The sequence below is a fragment of the Kryptolebias marmoratus genome, linkage group LG2 (genome assembly GCF_001649575.2).
Source record: "Kryptolebias marmoratus isolate JLee-2015 linkage group LG2, ASM164957v2, whole genome shotgun sequence".
NCBI lineage: Eukaryota > Metazoa > Chordata > Actinopteri > Cyprinodontiformes > Rivulidae > Kryptolebias > Kryptolebias marmoratus.
In genome coordinates, this window is record NC_051431.1 from 27,774,930 (window position 1) to 27,789,629 (window position 14,700).

Consider the following 14,700-nt stretch of genomic DNA (forward strand, 5'->3'; position numbering starts at 1 on the left):
TAAAGGTGTCTTCAGCCAGGACACGCGGGAGCGTGATATCCCATAGTACATGTGTTGTACCGAGTGAATCGACTGAAAGGGAACTTTAGTTCATTTTGTTTTAGAGCTGGGATTGCTGTAATAGTTGTAAAAGGTTTTTTGGAGTTTACAACTTCCAAATGCTTCATTTTAAGTCTCCTAGGGAACTTCCTGGAAGGGAGAGAAAAAGAACCTGCTCCTAGAATTCAAAACTTGAGATTAGATGATTTTTTTTTAAATGTGGGAACTTATTTCTAGGATTCTTCCCAGAATTGTATCTATTGGAACTGATACGGAGTAATACACAAGTGAAGAGTGACCAAAAGAGCTTTGTGACACTTTGAATATTTTTACCCAGCATCATCTCAGACCCCCACACCAACACATGTGCACGTTCTAAATTTAGCTCCAAGTTTGAAACAGTTTTAGTATGAAACTAATGAACCCATATTTTGGCAAAAAGTCTTTATTGAAACTAGAAGCATCAAAATACATTTACAAGAACGTTCCAGGAACTTAATACATTCAGACAGTTTCTCTCTGAAGCAGAACCAAAAACAAGAAATGGATATTATATATATTTATATATAAAAAAAACCCCATAGCTGCAGTGAAACTATCAGAGAAACTCCCTAACGATTTCTATAAGCCATCAGGAAAAAAAAAGAAAACTTTGGCATCTGCAGGGTCTGGACTTATTGCTAAGAGTGACTGACTTCTGCTCCGAACTCAGGAGTTGGTTCTGACACAAATCTGAACAGGTTCTTAATACTGTGAATAACAAAGACACTGAATTCTTCCCGATGATGAAGACGTTAGTGAAGCGGACCGGTTGATGCTGCTCTGGGCGCTCGGTTTGACTCTGGACAGTAGTCGTGAGGGTCTGAGGGTTTACCAGTAAGACAATTTTCACATTTAAAGGTGAGCAAAAACTTATACAAATGTACAAATGCCCCTCCAAAGAAAAGGAGGGAAAAACATTTCAGTGAAAAGCAGAAACAAAAAAAAAAATCCCCAACTGACGATACGTTTTCAAACATGATATAATTTTATACAAATGTTACATGAAACTGTGCAGAACAGGTTTAACACAAGTGAGTACATCTAAAGAGAAGTGTCAGAGGCACGATGTGTCCATGTTCCCCTCGGCTGATCCTGCCAACATCAGGAACCAGAGACGTTTCCCACAACCAAAACTAGGAGTCACGTTCTCTATTTTCAAATTTACAACCGGCCACACAAATCTGTACTTTAGTTTTTAGTATTTTGTTGTGTAATGGAGCTGGTTAACACTGCCAGGGGAAGTAAATCGAATTACTGTGCATGTGATGGATAATTTAGATGCAGCAGTTGCCTGAATTGGTGTTGTGCTGTAAATACTGGGTTAGAGAAAGAACCAGAACTGCTTCAGTTTGGTTTCCTTTTGAAAATCAAGGCGTGTCCTGTATCAGTAGTTCTTAGATCTGACCTTTAAACACCCCGCATCAGAAAACAAAACCCCACAATAGCAGCATCTCTGCCCCGTAGCTCCCCAACACAACGAGGAAAAACATAAAGAGAATAAAAAACAAACAAACAAAAAAAAACATTCAAAGCAAGCACCACCGCAAAGCCTCTCCAATAAGTGCAACAGCCATTTTCAAGTTCCAGGAAAGAGATAATGGTTTACTGAAGTGGAACACTTCCACGAACCGCACTGATCTGGAAGAGACGGGAGGGACCAGAACGTCCAGAGCGGGGCTCTCCAGGTTCAAACAGCCCCAGCAGAGTCATTTACAAAAGCACATAGAAAAATAAATATGTACAAAAAGAAGGCGATGGATGAAAGGACATGGCTCAGAGTTTACAGGAACCTGAACCGGATCACTGTCTGTTCAGCACTGAACACTGAATCGACTGAAAAGGGCTTTATCTTTGCGTGCTTTTAGCAAAATAAGGGACTCATTGGTTTTTCAGCGTGCTGCTGGGTCAGCTGGTGCTCTCAGATTCAGATCACTCTATAGGTCAGGAAGTCTCGCAGGGGTGTAGGAATGGCCAAAGCCTCCACCTGCTGGGTGGTGAGCACCCTCCGCAGAGACATCCTGCACATGTGCTGTAGGCTGGCGATGCTTCGAGGACACTCCCAGAAGTGCACGTTACCGTCACGAGTTCTGAAAAGACGAAACGAAAGGAGGACAAGTCAAAAAAAAAACAAACCAAAAAAAAAGGCAGGAGAATGAGCCCAAACAGTGAGAGCTGCTCGTGACTTACCCAGCAGCAAGAACACTTCCTTCAGCAGAGAAGGCACAGCAGAGACCATTAGGCAGGGAGGCGATTGCCTGAGGAGCCCGTTCCTCAATACTCCAGAACCGAACCAGCCTGAGCAGGAGGACAAAGCAAGAATGCGAGTGTTCATTTAACCTGCAGGCCTTTCTGACAGTGTAGGAACAAAACATGTGACGTGGCAGCCAGTAAGACATGAATTATCTCAATCAGTTGTCACAAGGATCATGTTTAGTAGCAAAATCTGAAATAAAACGATTTAATATTGTTAGTTCGTGTTGCGATCGTGTCCTATCTGACTCACTGGCAGAGACGTTCAGTTCTGTTCTGTTCTGTTCTTTAAAAGGTATTTTTTCTCAGAAGCTCCTTCAACACAAGTTAAACTGGCATTCGCCGAGGTTATGATTGTTTCCTAGAAGTTAGGGTTGGGTGGTGAAAATAGCAACAGTACCGCGTTCAACACCGCCGTGAAAAACTCTGCTGTGAACTTAGCTCCACCTGTTAACGAGCAGGATTGATCGCGTAAAGAACACCACCCCCTCTGCTCCCAGCTTCTTCTCAACATCAAAAGGAGAGAGTTTATGAAAGGATGAATAAATGTATTCCAGTCCATTTTTCCACAAAGGAAAGTGGAGCTTTTGTCTCACCTGAACTCTGTGACAAGACAGGTTACAGGGTAAATTTACAATGTAGGGATGTGAAATTTATATTTTAAGAAAAAATAATAAAATGAATTCAGTGCATTTAATTATAACTGATAAAACTCTAAACCAACCAGATAAATGAAGCTATATTGAATCCAGTCTGGAGAAACGCAGTTTAATCTGAACCACCAGGTCGATGAGCTAACAGCTTATAAATGGGGGAAAGACAAAGTGGACCTCTCCCGTCCTAAAACCACTCAAATCTCGAAAATATCACAGCAGTTCGTGCAGATGCTGTTTTATAAACCTTTACACCGCTGTCAACTTCATATTATACTGTTATTCTGGCTGCAGTAAGTCAATCCAATCAGAATTTAACCATTTCTCCAAAGTAGATCCAAATACCTTAATTTAATGGCTTTCCTCTAAACTTTATACTTACAGTGGATTATTCAGATTTGATTATTAGTCACATCCCTACAGTTAATGTTAGCTTCATGGAGGCTCTTCTTTCACCCAGTGAAGAACGGACTCTAAAACTAAATGCATGTAAACTATTTTAAACTGCAGTGTAGAGCTAAATATTTTGTTTCTTTTAGCTTTAAGAGATCCGTTGCTCAGACTTTTATTTGAAGTGTGATTATGGGTGCATCAAGTTGTTTTATTAAGTTATAATTGAATTGTGAGGTGCTTAAAGATTCCCACCCCTGCTATCCACCCTTATTCACCAAAATCAATTTTCCTTCTTATTGTTGGAAAAGTTGTTCCAGGCAAAGGCGCTTTGAAAAACTCGTTTATTCAGACATTCACAGCCTTGATCTACATCAGGGACAAACTGTTGACTACAGACAGGAGCAGAACCTGATTTCACCTGGACTTTTTCCTCTTTCTCCATGTTGCCTGTATACATTTACACTCGACCTTAGGGCTAATTTTTTAACAACAACAAAACCCATGTGAAGAGCCCGCAGAATGTTTTCTGCAGTGGTTTGTGTTTTGCATGAAGCTTTGTTGTGTTTCCCCTTTAGTTTTGCACTCGGCAGCAGCCTTCACAACGATAAAACGCGACAGTGTGACAGTGTCTTGTGACCCTGAACCAGACCAGGCAGACCAAAACAAACCACGGCTAATTGTACAGCTATTCCTCCTGTACACATCTGCACTAAAAGCCATAAAAAAGTGAAAACACAACACTTAATGGTGTTACAGGAGCACCCGTTCATTGGTCATAACGTGGAACCATTTACTCCACAGCAACTAGTAAATCTTCAGGGTTGTAAGTGGTTGTATTTCCAAATATGAACAACGGAATTAATTTAAATAAAAAAATCTTCTACAAGAAGGTAGGACAGCTGTGTAAATGTCATTCACAGACTACAAGAGGAAAATGAAGAGTGAGGCAGACTTAGGAGGTCATAAAATACAGAGTGGAGACGCACCAACAGGAAACATCATTAATTAATAACAACCTTCCTAATCTGGAGCCAGTGGGGATTTGTTGAAGTGAAAAAAAGAGGAAGAAAAAACTGTGCATCTAAAAAAGCACTGTTAAATATGTAGTCGTGTTACTGTTGTCACTCTGACTGATATTATTCAGCCTCCTACCTGTCGTCTGTAATACTGGCGATGTGGCGGCCATCAGGGCAGAAACTCACTGAGCGAACCCAGCGGTCGTTCGCCCCTCCAGCAAAAATGGGTGAAGGAGGGGGGAAGAGATGGCTGGAGAGAGAAGACAGCAGCAGGTCAGTAAGAGCATCAGAGGAAGCTTGTTCTGCTTGTTCTTACTCTGGGCTCCTCAGCAGCAGCTGGTTCTAATCCATTCTGGGTTGTCTGAGTTTGCTGAAAGGCATTATGACTCGTCTGTGTCAGTGGGTGTTCTGACTGCTGCTGTCACTAGATGAAAAACCTTTAACCAGCTGATACTGCCACTGTGGCTAATAACTGTCTTTGGATCAGCTGTAATATTGTCTTTACATTGGTGAAAACTAAGCTCACTGATACAAGGAGCCATGTTGTTCTTGTTTCATATTCTGTCCATTATACTCATTCTGTGGGACAACATTTATTTTTTCCATTGCCCCAAACTGCTCCATGATTTATCCAAATTTAACATTTAATATCAGACTCAGACAACTGAAACAGAGCAGTAAAGTGATGTGAAAAAACCTACAGTGGGCTGTAGAAGCACTCAGCCAAATGTTTTTTTGTTGTTGTTTTACAACCTAGATTTTAAATATCTTTTTGTTTGATTATACGTTATAAATCTACACAAAATACTCCAGAGTATTATTAAATGTAAATAATGTTTAAAAAGTATAAAACTAAGAAGTGGTGTATGCACATCTGTTCACCCGCTTTGCTTTAAATCTCCAAATATTACCTCCAGAAGTAACATAATTAGTTCAGTAAGATCCACATGTGAGCGAATTTAAGTGTCAAATGATTTGTTTCTCCGTTGATGAAAAACATCCCCACAGCATGATGCTGCCACCACCATGCTTCACTGTAGGGATGGTGTTCTCAGCATGATAAGAGGTGGTTAATGTGCCTCAGACTTGGTGCTGTCCTTCCACATTTGGAGAAGAAATGCCAAACAGTCTGTCTCATTACCTCTGGCACCAAAGGCGAAAAGCTATGTTTTGCCCGTCTGTGTGTGTCTGTCTGTCTGTAGCGTTAGCAAAATATCTCATATGGGCCACTGGTTGGATTTGAATGAAACTTTCAGAAAGTAAATCGCTGGATGTACGTCTACAACTGATCATCAAGTTAAAAATGGCCACCACATCCAACTGACATTAGGAAACATCGAAATAGCTGTAACTCTGTGAATTTTACTGATATTGAGCTCAAATTTGGTGTGGTAGTAGCTGAACATCCCGAACACTTTGAAATAAACACGATGTAACACTTTTGATTAAAAAAATGGCAATAACTCTAGTGTCAACCCTGCCTGTCTGTTAGCAGGAAAAAAAATTAGGACAGTGGATGAAAGTTATTGAAACTCTGAGAAATAATTAATGGCTATAAATCTAAAACTCATTAACATTTAGAGTCAAACCAATTTAACATGGCAGCTACAGCTAATTCCCCTTTGTCACTTCAAAATCAATCAATTTTACTGACACTGAGCTAAATTTGGTGTGGTCGTTGCTGAGGTTGATCCCCAACATATTTTCCAAGTGCCATCACATTTTGCAAGATCTGACAATATGGGATTTACAAGGTTTGTCTAGTGGTCCTCTGGACAGATCATTCCATCTCTCAGCTCCATCAGGGTTATCTTTGACCTCCTGGATGTTTCTCTGATTAATGCCCTCCTTGTCTAGTTCATGAGTTTTGGAGGACAACCCTCTATTGGCAGGTTTGCTGTGGTGACATCATCTTTCCATTTCCTAATAACAGATTTAATGGAGCTCTATGGGATGTTCAGAGTTCTGGGATATTTTTTTATAATCCAGTCCTGATCCGTTCTTCTGCACAGCTTTGCCTCCGACCTGTGTGGAGAGCTCCTTGGTCTTCATGATGTCTCTTGCTGGGTGGTAGACCTTACTGCTTAGAGGTGTTGAACTGCTGTTGGTTCTGTCAGAACAGCTGGATCATCTGACTCTTCGATCGCTCACAGGTGGATCTTATTTAACTAATTTTGTGGCGTCTAGAGGGAATATTTGGAACTTCAAAACAAAGGGGGTGAATACATATGCACATACCTCTTTCAGTTTTATATTTTTTGGAATTTTTTAAACCATGTTTTCTCTACATTCAACTTCATTAATTTGGAATATTTTGTGTAGATTTATTACTTATAATCAAATTAAAAATCTATTTAAAGGACAGGCTGTGAGGAAACATATTTTTGCAGTCCACTCTAAAAGGCCTTGTTGTTATTTTCTTACCCCAGCTCCAGAAGGATTGTGGCCTTGTGGTGGTCCCATACAATCACTCTAGTATCATATGAGGCGGTGGCCAACAGCGCCCCATCTGGTGAAAATTCACAGGACACCACATCATTGTGGTGTCCCTCCAGCTTCCGTATTAACGTGTACTTATCCATGTTCCACAGTAACACCTGCAAGTTGAAGAAAAGAACTGTTATAGTTCACGAAACGACTCAGCTAGCAGATGGATGTGCCATTATATATTTATTATCTAGACAAAATGAACATAAATTAAAAGGAATTACAAAATCATTAAAGAGATAATCTCAAGGTATGCTCAGTGTCACTATAATGCTGTGTAACTCTAAAAAGGACAAAAACAAACAAACAAAAAAAAAACAACAAAGAACATGCTATACAACCAGCAAGACTACTTTCATTATTTTTAAAATGAAATATATCTAAACTAATTATCAATAGGAAATATACAACATCCTATTTGGATTTATGCATGTTTTAACAGAAATGCACTTTAGGAATACTAGTAATTTAACAAACAAGTGAACAAAACAATAGAGAGAAAACAAGTAGTAACTTAAAATAACAAAATTACTCCACTGGTTTCCCCTTTCAGAGTTTTAGTTCAGTGTGTTTACAAAAGGCTCACATCTCCAGCAGAAGCCTACGGAGAGAGACAGATACTGCAAGAGAAAAGCATATTTTATGGCCAAAGGTCTCACACCCCTGGCAAAGTACACAAGTACACACACATACACACGCACACACATGTAAACATACTAATAAAATAGTAATTGTCTGTAGAAGAGTTTTTTTCCTTTTAATGTTAAATTGTGGCCTGAACTACTCATTGTTTGCAACTAATTCAACTAAGAGGATTCAGTTCTTTTTAAACAAGTATTTTCTCTTTCACTTGCTTTACAGTTTAAAGTACAAGCCAGCAAACTGTCTCTGAGTTCACGAGATGAACATTTGTCATCACATCTGTGCTGATAAAACACTACAGATTGACTGCAAACTACACAAGAACAGCAGATTGAAAATAATCCTACATGAGTAACGTTTGCCATAAAGTTTGTTTGAGCACTAAGGGTGTAACGGCACATGGATTAATACCAAACTGTCACAGCGGAGACGTTCGGGGCGAGTACTTTGAAGTAAACAACAGATCTGTTAGTTGCAGGTGATCACAGCTCCCATCTAGAAGCAGGTGTATGTTTTATTTAACTGCATTTTGTTGACAGCCACAGCAGAAAAATGAAGAAGAGGAAGATACCATTTAAAGCACATCCGATGAGTATGAATGTCTGGTTCCAGTCTGTCAGACAGAAACTGGAAGAATGGGTGAAAATCATTAACCCCGAGCAGAGTGGGGGTGTTGTTAATGTTGACAGTCAGATAATCGTGTGTGTTATCTACTGGGTGTTCATTTTTTTGACTTTGACATGATATCAGTACTTTAGTAAGCCTTTCAGGTGAGTGTGTCTCACATTGTGCTGCACAAACATAATGTTGGTCCCAATATGTGTTGGTTCAGATCGGATCACCCTAAACATTAGGATCACCACCTCATCCTTCACCTGACAAGTCTGCCTGCCAATGGTCTGAATCTCTGGAACAAAAAGGGCAAATTTTATTTTTAGTTCCTTTTTTTGTGCCTGGCCTATAATACAGTTTTGAAAGCCACGCATGCGAAAACAGGCCATGATTTTCAAAAACTGGCCAAGCAAAACTTGTTGTCACGGCTCACCAGCTTTCACGCTGGCCGGTTGAGAAAAACAACCAGAAGCTTAAAACCCTGCCTGCATGGAAACATTTCCTGGTTATGATCTGCAGAAGCAGTCAGGAGACATGGGAGGTGCCGTATGGCAACCAGTTGGGTCAAATAATCAATGCTTTGAATATTTACGGCAGGCCATTTGTGTTTTTATTTAATATCCCTGATATCAAGCATGATTCCTTCAGCTGACTGAGAAGTTAGCTGTGAGTATTTCACATTGATTTATTTACACTGGGAGATATTATTCAAGGTTTTGTTTGGCACATGGCCTGAAGGGAACTGTTTACAGTTCAGATTGGATGGAAAAGGACAGCACAATGGGATTTTTTTTAAATTTTATAGTGAATGTATGAGCTGATAGGTCCTACGTAAGTGCATGATGTGCTACTTTAGATGCTCCCTACTAGCAAGGGTGGTTTGTTTTTCTGCCTCTGCTTCTGAGAGTTAGCATCCTGTTGTGCTGAAGCCATAGCAAACAGAGGCTTAGGCATACCGTTACACCCCTAGTTAATATTATTATTATAAAACCTGACAGTTGCTATAGAAAGTGCTGGACGCTGCTGGCTTATGCTGACAGAAGGTAGTAGCAGGTTAGTTGTTAAAACTGTGGCTCAACTGTGTTTCATTACCTGCCACTGGCAGCATGACTCAGCATTTTATGCTACAAGAAAAATGGTTAAACTTAGTGACAGAGATGGGACCTGGAGCTAAGATAGAGGTGGGGGTGGAGTATTTTACCACCAGTTTAATGACATTAATGCATTTTGAAACTAAACGGGATAAAAATAAATAGAGGAACTGCAACAGCAGAGGTAGACAGACATGGAGCAGCACCTACGTACAGATTGACCTTGCGGGTCAGGTGCCAGGCTGACCCTGGCCAGGCCTTTGGGCATGTGCACTGTGCGTCCATGGTTTACACCGGCTGCTCAAAATGTCAGCGCGGCGCTCCTTTCAAAACCAATCACACACTGAGCTCTGCCACCACCTGCGACAGGGAGAGCAAGACACACAGTGTAGGGACACAGAACCTAACAGAACTACCACCATGTACACACTCAGTCTGATCTACATCTAACACCACAAACAAAATCAATCAATGGTGGTTCATATCCAGAAACATGTCGGCCTTAAGGGCTGCACAGTCATGGAAATTAAGTCAACATGTCAGTTAAATATGGTATATACAGAAAATCTAAAGCAGCTATTCTTTCACTTTGAATTTATGTAAATGTGTTTTAAACATTTCCCTGCAGTTATTAAGTTTGATACAAAGTACCTTAAACTTGTGGTATTAAACTATTGACCTGAAGTACTTGTGTGCTCTGACACATAAGAACACAGGTAAAATGTGTTTTTCACAGCAAAAAAAGCCAAACAGAAGCTAGATGCAGATAAACCATGACACTGAGCAGTTGGTTTCTTGGTGAAAATGGGAGGGCAGGAAAGGTGGACACTTTTACAATTTGAAGGCCGATTGAGCATCATTGTAACAAGCAACTGCACAAAAGTTTCTAGCAAATTCTTCACAAAAAACAACGAAGCAAAAAAAGGTCAAAGAAAACTTGAATACATACTGCTTTGCCTGCACCAACTGAGCATAAGATGGAGGAGTCGGGGGAGAAGGCGCTGCAGTAGACCCAGTTCTGATGTCCTCTTAAAACCTTCACCATGTTACCTACAAGACAAAAACAATGTTTAATTCTTCTACATGTCGCTCATACAGAAGTTAGTAAGATTAACTCAAATCAGACTTTGGTCTTGTTACAATACAACAATGTTCAAACTCCCAAACAGGTTGAAAGGCATGCAGTTACCATCATCTTTGAGGTCCCACACACGAAGGGTCTTATCTCTTGATGCAGACACCAACATGAGGCTGCCATCGGGAGCAAATGTCAAATCTCTCACAACATCGGTGTGGTCCATCAGATTCAGCAACAGTTTTCCTGCAGCAAGTCATCAGAGCAGAGAGGTAAAATGAGAACTCGGTGATTTATGATTCAAGGTGGAATGGCACTCTGTTTGGCAGAGCCCCAGACCTGCCGTTATAATATAAAAATGTCATTATATGAAGAGAAACAAGCAACAGTCGGGAACAGAAAACTATTTATTCACAAGTTTTAGTAGGCACGCCCATATTTAACCTAGTGTGAAGGTTAACACAGGCAAAAATGTAAAAATTTGCAAAGAATATGTTAACATTTGTGATTTGGGGGGAAGGGGGTGGTGCTCTTCAAATGAGATAAGAACTAATACCAGTTTTACCAGGTATCAGCTGGTGGCAGTAAGGCACCAAAACGTTGTCTGTTAAATACTAATAAACACCAGAAGAAGAAGAAGAAAAAGTCGAGTGGAGGGATTTCAAAGTGAACATGGAGATTGGTACCAGTGACGTGAGGTGAGGCAGATTCACCACACCAACAATTAGGACACGGTTAAAAAGTGAGAGGGTCTCTGTCCTGCACTGAAGGATTCTGTGTGCATGTGTCTCAAGCGTACCGTCTTCACTTCAAAGCTTTATTAGTTTACATTAAGTTTAAAAAAAAAAACCATTTACCTCAAGGAGTGGGAGTTATTACTTTCTGTACTATTTAAAAAGTACTTTATTATTATACTTAAGCATTCAACAGGTCTGACGTGTGTACTAAACTTCATGACTTTTAAAGAACTCAAAAATCAATGAGAAAAAACGCTCAAACATCAGAGCTTTGTACGTCCTTCAGCACTCAGATCTAAACGTTTCTTTAAGCCAGCGTCTCACTGAGCTGCAACTGTTGGAGTCTAGTCAGAAAAAAAACTGCATTCAGTCTCTAAAAGGTCTCAGGGGTTCTCAGTTTCTTTGCGTGAGTCTCCAAGGCTTACAGATTGTCTCTTGAAATTTACAAGTGTTCAAAAAATTTGCAGGACAAACGTTCTCTCAAAATAGTCAGAGTTGTATTTTGTTTTCTGATTAGTCACCTGTTTTTTTAATGCTATATGAAACTTTGAATGTATTTGTAACATCTATTCAGCTTATTTAGCTCCTAAAAACGGGCGAGTAATGGTTGCCAAGTAAATAAAGATGGTGATAAGTTAAAAATGTTTCAAAGATTTTAACACTGTTTTTCTTCATTTGACTGCCTTTCTCAATTTTAAGCTAAAAAAAGCAAAAGAGAGTAAGTGTGTCCTCACCAGTGTAAACATCCCAGATCTTGATGCGACCATTGTTGAGGCCCGTTGCCAGCAGTAGCTGGTCCTGCCCAAACTTGAACCGGTGCCATTCAATGTTGACACAACGACTCTGTTTTTCTGGCACAGAGGAACCGAAGGCCAAGCCCCACACGATGTCACCGCAGTCTATCGTGTGCTCACGGGGCTCATTAGACACCGGAGACGTCAGGCCGCCATTGCTGTTCTGTCGAGACAAACGCCGGGGGCTTGATGGGTTAGTACCCTCTCCGCCATGGCCCACTGAACTAAAGAACGAACGGACACGGCAGACGTCAACAAAAAGAGATGATGGATAAATAATGCACATGCATAAAGACAAACGTTTTCAAACTCTTATTGTGACCTTTTTTTTACATTAACCATGTCTTTTACTGTCCAAACAAGTTGTGAGAAAGCCAGTTGCTTTAATGTGAGCACGAGAAACAGAACAGAAGATCTGAAGGACCTGGGGATAACAAACACTTCTTTATGTGATAATCACATTCACCATTTGGCATTATTATTTAGTAAAATAGGCCTGTTATGCAGAAAGGAGCCTTTAATATCAAGCAGCCTGTCTTGGAACTGCACAGTACTTCAGTCTTTCTGTTTCACTGAGGCTTGACATAGTTCTGCAGTCAAATAAACCTTTAGAGGATCTGATCTGTCAAATATAAAACATTTATGATGTCCTTGACTTTTACTAAGTGCAATATATCTAACTTGTAAGTCCTATCTATATGAGGAGGTTTATGGTTATGCATCTTTCACATCAAAGTTGACCCTTCAAATGAAAACAAGTCTGAATGAAGACAATCTCCAGGAGTTAATGTTTTACTTCAATTGGTCACTAAAAACCATCTAAAAAAAACAAACAGTAAGTATACACTCACATTGTTTTCTCAAAAAATTGGAGCACTTTAACATTAATGATATGAACAAGGATTGTGACCAAATATCTGTAAGTGTACTTAAATCAATATTCAATTGTACAGGTTGAAACAGACAAAAGGTAAGAGTTAATGTAAGCCACAACAAAAACTTATAACCTTAAATGTTGGGAACAAACAAAGCTTCCTGCGTACACTCATCAAAATAACTGAGGACTGTTACATCAAAACAACAAAGTCATTTCAGACAATACTCACAAGCTCGTCAGGCATTTAGTCCATGGAATGAGCCTGACAATGCGATGCCCCTGAGACCAAGCAAAGTAGGAACCATCGGGTGCAAAGGCTACAGTCCAGGCCTCACGCCCAGACTTCTGGTCGAATGGAGCAACAGGGACCAGGAGTTCACCGATGAACTTAGCCTTACCTGATAAAACAAACACTTGAGTCACATTCAGTGAAATGTAGGCGATGGTTAAGCTGTACCTGCGTCACTTTGTACCTCCATTTCATTGATCATGTACATACTATATACCATGCTGGTATGTTTTATTGGAGTACAATACAACAAAAAACCCTACACATATTGAATAAATAGTCAGAACATGTATGAAAACGACCATGAATGTGTTTCATGTTCATCACTGGCATATAGATGTGCCATTTTAAGATTTAATTGCACAAGAAACCAGTATGATTTATTGTCAGAACTTTAGTTTTTTGGATAGGTTATTCCCCAAAGTGTACTCTAGTAGTATAAGTTATAGTGAGACCTGTGGCAGGTACATTTTCCCCCACATACCCACTAAACTAACAGTACAGACACTAATAATATTATCACTCCGCGATAAAATGGTACGTTCAGTATTCACACTCTGTCCTTTCTACCAGGCCATTTCTCTACAGGACAGTATTTGACTAAATGTTGAATGTTTTATGGATTTTTGAACATTTTCGTAGAAAGACAGCTGTTGTAGACAAGAACAGGCCTGCCGCTGCTGAACCTGTACACCAAATGCCGCACAACACCGGTGTTGTGTCGACTTTGTGTCAAAACGCTTCAGCCGTGGCTTTTTCTGATGCAACTGTGCCATCAAACGTATAATAAACATATAATCTGGTCTTCTAGATTCACAAAAGCACGTATAATCTCAAAAGACATAAGGAGTTTAAAACGGGATGGGCTAAAATTCTTACTTCTCGTTTTTGCTATTTAAAATGATCAAGGGTGTCCCCAGCCTGCTGGGCAGAGACACCAGCTCCCCGCGAGCCTGAACGCAGCAGCGGGTAAAGAAAATGGATGGATGGATGGATAGTTCTGGCGTGCGGAGGGGCACGTACACCCGGGCAGACTGACGCACTGCCGCGGTGGGGGAAAGAAAGGCTTTGGTACAGAAACTCTAGGAAAATACAATAATTATTTAACCACTCCCTCCAAAAATACGGAAACAAAAACAAACGGCCCAGCAGGAAAACTGTCTGGCATTCACACAAGACAAACACACAACAGTTTGTCAATTTTTAACCTATTTTTACTGCTCATATCACAGAGTGACTCAATGCCCGGAAATGGTTTCGCCTTCTCCGTATACATGGTGCTACGTGGACCAAAATTACACAAGTACTTACCTATATCATTTTCATTTACAGAGTCTGGGAAGCTGGCCATCTAAATTAGGGCACAGACCGAAGAAGAAAAAACCAGCGCAAAAAAAGCAAAAATGAAGATATTTGAAGAAAAAAATGTCAACGGAGGGAAACGGCAGCAACGCCTTGATGTGTAAAAGTTAGCTAAATCCTTCCGCCAAAAGCGTAACGTCCAAGAAAATATAGTCCTTAGTTAAAGAAAGTCCCTGTTAGTTAGGCTTCTACAGATGATCTCTTTTAATTTATATATATTAAAAAAAAGATTCAGTAGCGTCTACACACTTCGAAGTTACAATCCTAAAACCCACAGGGTGTGATTCGTTCCCTTTATTTATACTGTAATGGCTGCTTAGAGAATAAGCTATTTTCATTCA

The 14,700-nt window shown here is 40.1% G+C and overlaps 1 protein-coding gene across 1 annotated transcript; it reads right to left on the reverse strand.

Moving 5' to 3' along the window:
* Nucleotides 1-468: 468 nt before the first annotated feature.
* Nucleotides 469-14,675, reverse strand: wsb1 (WD repeat and SOCS box containing 1). Its single transcript, XM_017432184.3, has 9 exons — nt 14,309-14,675; nt 12,938-13,106; nt 11,772-12,055; nt 10,415-10,546; nt 10,175-10,275; nt 6,818-6,990; nt 4,530-4,643; nt 2,269-2,376; nt 469-2,168 (listed from the first exon to the last, which is right to left on the reverse strand). The coding sequence occupies exons 1-9, from the start codon at nt 14,346-14,348 to the stop codon at nt 2,006-2,008; spliced, it is 1,284 nt and encodes a 427-aa protein (XP_017287673.1). The 5' UTR covers nt 14,349-14,675; the 3' UTR covers nt 469-2,005.
* Nucleotides 14,676-14,700: the final 25 nt, after the last annotated feature.

What these genes read in the sequence shown, in the direction of transcription:
- wsb1 (XM_017432184.3), bottom strand. Translation starts at nt 14,348, where the DNA reads ATGGCCAGCTTCCCAGACTCTGTAAATGAAAATGATATAG. An exon ending in CAGTTGGTGCAGGCAAAGCA is followed by an intron (nt 6,991 to 10,174) that starts GTATGTATTCAA and finishes TTCAACTTGCAG; the next exon opens with GTGTTACTGTGGAACATGGA. An exon ending in ACAATCCTTCTGGAGCTGGG is followed by an intron (nt 4,644 to 6,817) that starts GTAAGAAAATAA and finishes TTCTCTCTCCAG; the next exon opens with CCATCTCTTCCCCCCTCCTT.